General features: G+C 35.2%; 1 protein-coding gene across 2 annotated transcripts in view; it reads left to right on the top strand.

The window, feature by feature from the left end:
* The window catches only part of LOC115219469 (solute carrier family 23 member 1-like), a 90,099-nt gene extending 81,691 nt beyond the window's left edge, over window positions 1–8,408 (top strand). Inside the window, exons 9-12 of one of the 2 annotated variants that reach the window (XM_029789640.2) lie at window positions 1,579–1,832; window positions 2,678–2,948; window positions 4,354–4,449; window positions 7,946–8,408. In XM_029789640.2, the coding sequence (XP_029645500.1) occupies window positions 1,579–1,832; window positions 2,678–2,948; window positions 4,354–4,449; window positions 7,946–8,178 (854 nt within the window). In that variant the 3' untranslated portion in view covers window positions 8,179–8,408. Of the gene's footprint in view, window positions 1–1,578; window positions 1,833–2,677; window positions 2,949–4,353; window positions 4,450–4,867; window positions 4,961–7,945 lie in introns of those variants that run through there. The other variant, XM_036501754.1, reaches the window with a different exon arrangement.
* The last annotated feature ends 3,659 nt before the right edge of the window (window positions 8,409–12,067 follow it).

Below are 12,067 nucleotides of genomic sequence, written 5' to 3'. Positions count from 1 at the left end.
GATCGCGTCATTTTTCTATATGGCTTTACAGTATAAGCATGGCCGCTCCATTAGCAATGTACGCCAGAGGACAACAAAAGAGCAGCAATTAATTTTTTCTGAAATTCATCGGAGGCTTTTAGCAGAATACACTGCCATGTTGAAGCGTGCATGAGTAGATCGAAAGATTTATAAGTAAATGGACAAACATGAGGTACGAATAGGCAGCAGGACGCCAATCAACCTCCACCACTGACGAGAAGATTCAACTGACACGAGAGATGATAATGGTGAACTGGTTCACCATTACCATCTCCCAGGTCACTATTCTTTGTTCTTCTTTGGTACACATTACTAATGAAGCAGTTTTGATCATAATGTAAAGCCAGAGAGAAAAATAGTTTGATCAGGATCAAATTTCGATCAGATGACCATAATAGTAACTATAAGCACGCAGAATGTAGAATAGGCCGTCATATATGTTAAGCCAGCTTGCCATATGTTACCTACTATTTATTTTTAGATCTTATGTTATCTACTACTTGTATTTAGATCTTAGCAATTAAATTATAATATTGAGAAATGTCCAATCCATTAGAAAGTACAAAATCATCTCTTTCTCGTATTAAAAATTATAAATGCCGACTCAAGACACAAATGTGTCACATGCTAACAAGCGGTACTCGGATTACGCAGTTATCGCCTGTTAGAAAGCCGCGATACTATCTTAATTACAGAGCGCCTTTACATTACCGTTATACCTTGTACATCGGCCTGTCCCTCTGCTATAAACTATAGTCGTGGAATATTAGGTTTTATGCGAAAAGTGGTTTCTGCCGCTCTCTCTATTCTCCTACATATCTGAGGAAATGTAGACTGAGTGGTGTCCAACAACACTTCTAAGGGCGCAGTGTAGTTGATTAAGAAAGAAAGAAAGAAAGAAGACTAATATCTCCTTTACCAACCCTGAGCGAAGTCAAGGAAAATTTGGACTCCGTGGCTGTTGAACTTAGATGCAGACAACTGAAGAAATACCAAAAGTCATTCTAACTATATACCAATAACGGACAGTCACTATTAATTTAAAGGTGCATGAATCCGTAGACAAACTGGATTGAAACCTCTTATCAATATCTGCATTATAGTGTAAACGGTAACGTGGATGTCTGGCAACCGATATTTTCGAGGCAAGTCACTTGCAACATTATTCTGTACTAGAATAGTGTTTAATAAAGTTTATATTTAGATCTTAGCAATTAATTCATAACAAGTCATATTGTCATGTATAAAGTTCCAATTTTATGACTGAGATCTTAAAATGAAGTTAAGAGAGGTGGGAAGATTGTAAAATATTAGGGAGTCGGACAAAATGTTCTGATTTACATAAATTACAACTCTTTACTCAGTTCAATTCCAACTGGCCTCAATTTTGCTTTTCATCCTTGCGGTGTCGATGACATAAAGTAGCATTCAAGAATCATGGTCGTAAAACATTCATGACAGCATTCAGCCGGATTGAAAGCTATACGTCTATGTAAGAAATTGGTTTCTTAAGTGGGATAATATTTTCTTCTATTCTGTTTTGAACTTACTTTTCAGGTCAGTATGGACCACCTAAATTCCAAATAGCTATTTTTCTCGGATTTCTCCTATCGACAATAAATTCAATCATTGAATCTATGGGTGATTACTACGCTGCCTCACAACTATGTGCCGTACCCCCACCTCCGAGACATGCAATTAACCGCGGGCTGTTTTCTGAAGGTCTAGCGGGTGTACTAGCTGGATTTATGGGTGCTTCCCACGCAACAACTTCGTACAGCACACACATTGCCCTTATTGGTATAACAAAGGTAAGACAAATTTATTCATGAATAGTAACAGAATTCAGTACATTTTATTTGAATTGGACAAAAACTTAGTTTTATTTCCTTTGAGAAGGATCTGCTAAAAGAGCCTCAACATAATGCCTTGCCCCGCAAGAAAAGATATACACTATTTTACATAACGAAGATCACTCAGGATCATAAAATATGAGATCCATTCTATCCGTCCCGGTGGATGCCTTCCGAGTGGTAGTTTGTTAGTGTATATATGTGTGTGTGTGCGCTTGACAGAATGGATCTAATATGTTATGATCTTCGTTGTGTAAAAGAGTGTATATCTTTTCTTGCAGGGCAAGGCATTATGTAGAGGCTCTTTTAGTGGATCCTTCTCAATATATATATCCTTATATATATATATATATATCCATATATATATATATATATCCTTATATATATATATATTATATATATATATATATTATATATATATATATATATTATATATATATATATATATATATATATGTATGTACAAACGCACGCACACACATATACACTAACAAACTAATGTAATGGGAAGGATTGAGGTGTGACTAAAGATAAAATTAGCTGTTAGGTCGAAAATGATTTTAATATGATGTAAGGAATAGGCAGGGATTTGAGATCTAATAAAAGATATTGTTAGCGATAGGACGTTGATCTGTTACCGAAAATAATATGAAGTATACGGGTGTATCATATCGTTTTTAATCTTGACGTAATCGCACTGCTGCCATGTTACTCTGGCACACAGTATTGTAGCAAGTATGTCATTATATTTCTTTCTCACAACGAACCAATCCAAACTATTTTTTCTCTAATCTATATTTTAGGTTGCAAGTCGTATTGTATTGAACATAGCAGGTGTTATGGTTATTATCATGGCGATATTGGGTAAAGTGGCTGCTTCTTTAGCTACAATTCCAGATCCTGTAGTGGGAGCCATCAATTTCACTGGGCTTACTATGATGTTATCAGTAGGTCTCACCAATCTGAAAAAGACAGCTTTAAACGCACGCAATACATTGATTATTGGATCTGCATTGGGTTTGAGTTGGGTTTCCTCATCATGGCTTTACACATATCCAAATGACATCAATACAGGTAAGAATCAAATTGACGTTTTTCATTCAAAGGTGAAATGGATTAGCATAAATTGTAGGGCATCAGACAAGATACTATGTGTTATTTAGTTAATTCATTTAAGTTCTAAATTGGAATCCTGTTGAGGCTGATTCTCAAGAGCTATTGAAACAAAAGACAGTGATGTGATCTTTTCTCTTTATGTGACTGTACCTGTCCAGAATTTCTGAGGAAAATCAAGTTTAGGAAACAATATTTTTTTATTCAGACTCTCAGATGAAGTATAATAAAAATGTCGAACATTGGCACTAAAATTGGGGAGACGTACAAGTAACTATATGGATGCCACTAGATGACTAGTATTTATCAACTAGAGGGAAGGCAGGCAAACCCAACACGCCAGATTTTGAACTTAGATTGTAAACGAACAATATTTAATGAGTTAAAATATATTTTCACTATGCTGTGAAAGCTTCCATCCATTGATCTTAACAACAACAACAACAGCGACAAAAACAACAACATTATAACCAACAACAATAAGGATAATGATGATGATTTATCTTTTAGCCTCAAAACCAATGAGGGCAATACAACTAAAAGATAAAAAGCATGCGGAGGCTTAGAAGAAGAAAAATCACACAATTATAAGAAAAATATCAACAAAGGAAATACCCTTCTATAGGAACCATTGCCAGGGGTAAACCAAGGGACCTCTCAGATTTTTTATTAACCAGACCAGAGGGATTTCCCTCTCTTAGGGTTTATTTCCTGCCCAACAAGCGCATGCTTAGAAAGATACCCTTTAATTCAGGTAATGTTCTTCACTATCACCAACCTTTCAAGATGAACGATTGGCCAAATAGAAATGTGTGTATCTTCAGTTACGTCGCCAACACGATCTTTTGTGCTATTGTGACCTGACGAAGGAAAACTGATTTCTCTTTCCAGATAAATGTAGACAGCAGGACGAATTTCGCAATGAATTCAGTAGATAAACATAATCATCCAACATGTGTACCAGAAAATAAGGGCACAATGCCAGTGATCTTAAAGAAGAGGGTATGTCCATTACATCAACTGGTACTTATTTTACCGACTCCAGAAGGATCAATGGCTTAAAGTCTACCTCGGTGGCGTTTGAACCGAGAACGTAAAGCCGACAAAAATGTTGCTAATCAGTTTGTCCGGCACGCCAACGATTTACCAACTCGCCGCCTTACGTGTACCAGAAAATTATGAAATTAAATCCAAATCTGTCCAAAATACTTTTAACAGTGAACTTCGCTCAATGCCAGAGATAATACTGAGAACTCGAAAAATATCAGAGAGTTGCCTATGTTCTAGATGTTTAAAGTCATTATAATTACATTCATTTACTTCAAGTGATAATGCGTGCTTGCTTATTTTTCAATTCGGTTTCTAGGTAATTTTGAGCTAGATCAAATATTAAAGATTGTTCTGGGAACTCAAACCTTTGTTGGACCATTAGCGGCTATCTTCTTAGACAACACAATACCAGGTATGTATATAAATTATTAAACGTCTATAACTCAATAGCTTCAGTCAATTCACTTGTCTATAATGAGCATGTTAAAATCTCATCACTGAAACTATACTGTGATACAGCGAAAGCGAAAGTTCTTTTTTATTGTTTTAACTTGTGCGGAGATAATGTTATCCGACTTATTATTAATGTCGGTAATTTATATTTTGTAACCTACTGTGGAGTAGCTGCCACCTACAAGTAGTGGGAGTACTTTGTACAGAGAACAAGGACATCTCTTGGTTAACCAGCAAGTACGTTCGACAAGATGGTTTTAGTTTGGTATATTTTTCAAAGATCGAAATATTTCGGTAATAAATGTATCCACATTAAGTGAGCAATGTGTCGTTATGTTTAGGTCTTAAGTAATTTGACTTCCGTTCTCCCATGACAGGCTTGCTGTATTTCGGTTTACGTGGCACATAGATGAAATTTGAATTTGTAGCTTTCAGCGAAATTACCCGTCATTATAGCTGATGTCTTCATCAGAAGGTAAAAAGAACAAGAATAAATTAGGCACAAGCGTGATAATTCGGCAGTTCAAATCCATCGAAGAAGTTTTATTGTTATATCTAGAAAAGACAATTTCATTTAATATGCCCGCAGATATTAAACAAAATATTCTTTTCTACTCAATGCACAAGGCTCGAAAATTTTGGGGAAGGGGCTAGTGAATGAGATCGACACCTGTACGCAATTGGTATTTAATTTATCGACCACGAAAGGATGAATGGCAAAGTCGACAACGACAGAATTTGAATTCAGAACGTTAAGACATATGAAATAACTATTTCTTTACTACCCACAAGGGGTTAAACACAGAGAGGACAAACAAGGACAGACAAACGGATTAAGTCGATTATATCGACCCCAGTGCGTAACTGGCACTTATTTAAACGACCCCGAAAAGATGAAAGGCAAAGTCGACCTTGGCAGAATTTGAACTCAGAACGTAGCGGCAGACGAAATACCGCAAAGCATCTCTCCCGGCGTGCTAACGTTTCTGCCAGCTCGCCGCCTTAGATATTCTTTTCTACTCTAGGCACAAGGCCCGAATTTTGGGGGAATTGGGGCTCAGTCGATTTGATCGACCCCAGTGCGCAACTGGTACTTAATTTATCGACCCCGAAAGGATGAAAGGCAAAGCCGATCTCGGCGGAAATTGAACCCAGAAGATTAGACAGGCGAAATAGCGATTTCTTTACTACCCAGAATGGGCTAAACACAGATATATTAAACAAAAAGTTGTCATCAGCGTCTGTGATTGTTTAGGATTCACTCCTAGTAATATTAAATCTAAAGCGGCGCACTGCTTCATAAGGAATTGTCTATTTCCTTACAAAGGAGCTGATTGCCTATAAAGGTATTCTTTCATTGTTGATAAGATTTAAATTATTCAACAAAGGAAGATTCTTAGACCAAGACAGATTGTAATTCAAACAGATATTTCACTTAGCTTGCTACGTTTATGATAAGATAAACTACTTGAAAAACTAGCTCTGAAAAATTTCGTTATTTTCCAGAAGCTGAATTACTATAGCAGTTTCATGCGATAATAACCCTATAAAGTTACCATTTACTATTTACTAATTTAATTATCTGAGTAAAAAAGATATCAAGCAAAATGTAAAAGTTATACTTCCGGCTATGCAGCTTATTAAGTTACTCGACTTCGAAGTTGTTCCCGTTGATCAGCGCTGCCAAGAAATAGTATTAGCTAACTCTTAGCATGTTTTTAATTACCACCTTAAAATTGACCGTGGTTATTTCCGATACTTAAAACTATAGAAATAATTAGAACACTAATTTTTATATTCTGTTTCGTTTTCTCTGTTACTTTCAGCTTGAAACCAAGATTCTAGATTTGCTTATAGATTATTCCAGAAGATTATATTTAGTGTTCTTTTAACGCTTACATTGTTTCGCAGTGATAGTAAAATACTTTATAGGTTGTAAGGCTTCGTATGTTGAGAAAGGATAGATAATATTTTGTTAATATTTAGGAAGAAAATATTGAGAGTAAGAAATATCAATGATTTAACCAATACCTCAGAAAATTGAGAGATATGTTATCAGCTTAATGTTATTCTCTTTTGAAAATGGAAAGCTAATAAATACAGTATTTGCACTGGACTTCAGAATTCAATACAATCAAATGTCTCGTCGGTGAATACTGTTTTATAACCTCTCCAGAGCCTTCTCCTATTACAACCACTTTTATGAGGGGATAATTTCCATTACAGTCCTTATGTACATATGATTTAAAACTTTTGTAGCTTTAGATTGTGTCCGTATTCTAAGATCCGTAAAGCATTAGATAGTACTGATTGTAATAAATAGACAAATTATATTAAACAAAATCTTTCTTCGGAATTGCCAATGTACTGAAGTGTATTTATGTTTCGCAATGTGTCTTTCTTTTTGAATGGTAACTTATTCACTTTTATCTCTTTCCTACCGAGGTTCCGGGTTTAGTCCTAATGCGTGACACCTTGAGCAAGTGTCTTCTACAATAGTCTAGGACCAATCAAAGCCTTGTGAGTGGACTTGGAAGATGGAAATTGAAAGGAAATCATACGTTTATGTTTGTGTGTTTGTGTCTTTGTTTGTGTATGTTTGTCCCCCATCACTGCTTGACAACCGGTGTTAGTGCGTTTATGTCCCTGTAACTTGGCAGTTCAGTGAAAGAGGCCGTTAGGATAAATATCAGATTTAAAGTTCTTGAGTTGTCCATTGACATATCAGTATCTTGAACCTGGACACAGATCATTAGTAGTAACATAGGTCGCCGATCGTTTGGCTAGTATTAAACACTCTGTCAGCTTGCTCATCTGATATTAACCTTTAAGTATGTGTATTTGGGCTATTGTAAAATATGTTGTATGTAACGGGCGCCATAGTTTAAAAATGTACTCTTGGAAATGTTAACGTTTTGATGTATTTGAATTTCACAATCCAATGGAGGCCAAATTGATTGTCTGTGTGTACAAGATATCGGATCTTCTGAACAAAAATTATTTGTTTACATCATAGGACATATTTTTCCATTTATCTTCTTAACAACTCACTTATGTCTACCGGGCTGAAGAAATATCCGCCATATTGAAACTATTACCTGCAGTACCCTAATAACCTACCCAGTGAGATATTCATCGTTCATCTGATTACATTTTATGGATGAGTTAAATTAAGATGATACTCGAGTATTTCTTTTAGATTAACATACATATTCAATTCGATACTTTTACATGTGCATATTTTATTCTCGGCTAATTTATCTGACATTCCTTTGTATTTCAATGCACCGTTATTTTATTGTTTCAATATTCTGAATAATAAATATTTAGTATATATCCATAATATAATTTATAAATTAAAATTGATGAATGAACAAAGAAACAGTTGTAAATTTAAATCGTGAGTATATATTAATTTACTATTTTCAAAGCCGACATTCTTAAAATATTTACAGGTACACTGACTGAACGTGGGATGCAACATTTACTACCTGAGACAGATACCACTGAACCACCAAACTACCATACTGGTGAAATTGTTTACGAATTCCCAAGCATCCAAAACTTTTTAAACAAACATCAATCCGTTTTTGGGAAATTAGCCATACTACCACCCAAGAAGGTTATTGAAGTAGATGAGGAAACCGAAAAACTTAAAGATGAAATTGACAAGACTGATTCAGTATAATGTTACAATTTGTATGTATTGTGAATATGTAATAATACCCTACCGCAAACAAGCCTGTTTACAATTAACTAATTAAAAGGGGTTCAATCACTTTACTCCGATACAGAGGATGAAGAATTGTTCTTTTGTCAATACCTACAGACATTTAGTAACACATATGGAAATGAAGTTCACGACATGATTCAAAAATCAGTAAAGCTCTGAGTGAAATTAAAATCTTGAGAATTTAAGCCTTAAACTAGTAAATTCATTAGCTACCATTGTCACGTACTCTCGAATGATAATACAAACAAAGGTAGCTACATCCATACATGCAATGTTTCTATTTACATAATTTGTATACATATTCGTTTTCATATACGGTGATGTATGGAGGCACGCGTCTTAGCAACTGTGGTATTGCACGAATGATGTTAAGGGTGTGTTGTGATACCTCGAATGAGCAAAGCGTTGGTCGTTTTAAGCAAAACATTTCATATCACGTTTCTCCAGTCCCCTCAACGTATATATATATATATATATATATATATATATATATACCAATTTTCAGGCAGTGAGCTATATACTATGCAAAATCTGAGGAAACCAGTATGATAGAGCCAATGGCTCGGCAAGGACTTTTTATCCATTTTTTGGTTCATCAATATAAACAATATTGTATATTCGCTATTCTGTAAATATGCACAGATTCCTTTCATAATGTATTAATATGCATTGCACTATTGGATTTCTAACGATGACCTCTTGATGGTCATTTCACTTGCTAGATATAGGAGATGGTCTCTTTATAATTAGACCCTACTGTCCTTCAGAAATAGAAAGACTCATTGGGTAATATAGTTCTAAATGCATTAGGACTGCAAATACGACACAACTGTCACAGCTGCTGGTGTTTTGGTCGAATAGTGCTAAACAAAAACTACACAAAAGACAATACGAAACAATAAAGATAAAACGCAACAACAAGATATATAATAAATTTATACGTTTAAATAATTCACTTTTGAAACCTTTATGATGTATACCACTTAGGATTGAAACACTTATTGGGAGATAGCGGATAGATGCTAAGGCAAGAAAACCAGATTTAATAGTTTTCAAAATCAAGAGAATTTAATACTAGGGCTGCAAAAATTTTTTTCCAGCATTCGAGAAATTTACTGGTTTAACCTGTATCTATTTTAAAGGCGGCGAGCTACAAGAATTCTTACTGCTGTCAGGTAAAATGCTCAGCGGCATTTCGTCTGCCCTTACGTCCTGAGTTTAAATTCCGATGAGGTCGACTTTACCTCTCAACCTTTCGGGGTCGATAAATTAAGTACCAGTTGAGATCATTGGTCGATGCAATCGACTTTCCACCGAAGTTGCTGGTTTTGAGCCAAAATTTGAAATAATAATTTATCTATTTTTAAGGCAGCGAAAAGGCAGAATCGTTAGCACGTCGTACAAACTACTTACGTTTTGAGTTCAAATCCCGCTGAGGTTGACTTGGCCTTTCACCCTTTCGGAGTCAATAAATTAAGACCATTTGAACACGGGGTGGGGCAGTATAATTGGTTTATACCTGTAATAAACTTGCTGGACCAGTGCCAAAATTTGAAACCAATATATATCCCCTTTCTAACATTGGCCAAATCGTTATAACTTCGTAGAACTTGCTTTGTGATATTTTCACTCGGCTTTTTATGTTGTGAATACAAATCCTTCAGTATCATTTCTACTTTTCGTCGTCCCAATTAAATACAAGATTGAATTTTCTAAAAGAAACAGATGTCGTATATTCCAGGATTCTCCAAACAAAAATTTGCTTCAGAAAATTCCTCACTGATCTTCGTAGGTATTGTACTTTATATTAAGTATGGGTTGGAGTGCAGATACCAAATGAATCAGTATTTCTGTGAAATGCAATCATCATGGTACTATTAACCTTGATTAATGTGGCGTGCTGGTAGATTAATTAGCACGCCAGACTAAGCACTTGTCGAATTTTCGTCCGTCTTTACTTTCTAAGTACAAATTTCACCGAAGTCCACTTCGCCTTTCTTTCCTTTGGGATCAATGAAATAAGAACCAGTTGAATACTATGTGACAGGTAATTGGCTATATTCCCGTCCCCCTAACTAACATTTCACGTTTTGTATCTATAGTATAGAGGAATATTAAATTTTATAGGGTTGGTGATAAATGAACAAAGCACAAATCATATAATAAAACTGTTCTAGTACGTGTCCGCTATCATGAATAACGGAAGCCAATGGAAGGGAAAGAAATTGTTAGTCCTGCCACAAGTTCTTCTGATTTATATGGGCACCGTATATGGAAAACGCTCATGGTATATTAGTCAAATACAACGCTCTCTTCTTCCCACTTCAGTTCTACACCCTTACATGGTTTGTGCACAGAAGAAATAATTTCAAAGAAATTTCACTAGAAGGGATTGCACACCAAGTTGATTTTCAGACCTAGATCCACTTTTGATTTTACTTGTATCTCAAATTGCACTGTCTTGTTTCAATAAATGTTATACAAAAAGATTATTTACTCACATGCATATATACATACACATGTACATACATATATCCAATACATATATGCGTGTGATTCTAAATAGAGAAAAGCGTACATTTTAATGATGATGATGATGATGGTTTTCATGATAATGATCATGATTATGATGGTAATGGTGGTGGTGGTGCATACAAATCTATATTCTTTTCTACTCTAGGCACAAGGCCCGAACCTTTTGGGGAGGGAGCCAGTCGATTAGATCGACCCCAGTACGCAACTGGTACTTAATTTATCAACCAAGATATGATGAAAGGCAAAGTCGACCTCAGCGGGCATACGTATCTATATTGATTTGTCACCTAACCAATTCGAGGGCCTGAAGATGAGGTGCGCATTTTTTCGCACGTAATACACATATTTATATGTAATTACACATGTAATCAATACATGAGTGGCATACACACACACATATGTATGTATGTATGTTAAATAGCAAATTAGATAAATTACCTAATCTTCAATATGTTACTAAATCACTTGTCTACAATATTCTACACCATGTTACAAATTTATCTCATGTCTTTATTGCTGCGAGTATGTATAGATAGTTTCTTTCTGTACTTGTGTTTATTCGAAAATAAGCAACAAATGATGGAAGAACTGTAAGAATATTTATTTAACTATTTTAAGCTTTAGAATTTTTAATGTTTAGCTGTGTCTCTTGATACACTTTGTTTTCAAATACCGTAATTCACATAAGATTGAACCAAGGAAAACTCGTCCGTCTCCGCTGCATTGGCTACGACAGAGAATGAGAGAGAAGAGGCGCAAGTAGTAGAAAACAGTTCAGACATATACTGAATCAGCGAGCGGACTAGAACTGCCAGGAACTCTCAATCATTCCACATCGAATATTCCGTTAGAGAATTGTTTAAATTTGAATTTTTTCTTTCATTTTTTATTCCCGTTCACTTTCAACAACACTTTATCCATACGAATTCCTTTTCTTCAATTTTACTTACGTCGTGTTTCAGGTTCACCATCTTCTGCAACAGTCTGCAGGATTAAATCTTGGTTCCCTTGTTCAAGTTTCAAAAGAATTCTTGTCCGTATTTCTGTAACTTCATCTGTTGTAAGACCTTGTACAAAATTGAGGCACTTAAACATCTCAGGAGTAAGTATTTTGAGTTTAAAACTGTTCCTGCATACGTAATAAAGTCATCATTCCTGCATACGTAATAAAGTCATCATTCCTGCATACGTAATAAATTCATCATTCGGACGAAGCTAATTTACATAATAATGATCTTACTTTTTCTTCGTCCGATCATGTTTTGTAATCTTCCTTAAAAGTTTCTTCATGCCTTTTGCAGTACGCTGC

This window comes from Octopus sinensis, linkage group LG1 (assembly GCF_006345805.1).
Source record: "Octopus sinensis linkage group LG1, ASM634580v1, whole genome shotgun sequence".
Lineage (NCBI taxonomy): Eukaryota > Metazoa > Mollusca > Cephalopoda > Octopoda > Octopodidae > Octopus > Octopus sinensis.
Note: the sequence above shows the minus strand (reverse complement) of the source record. Positions and strands in the feature narration are given on the sequence as shown.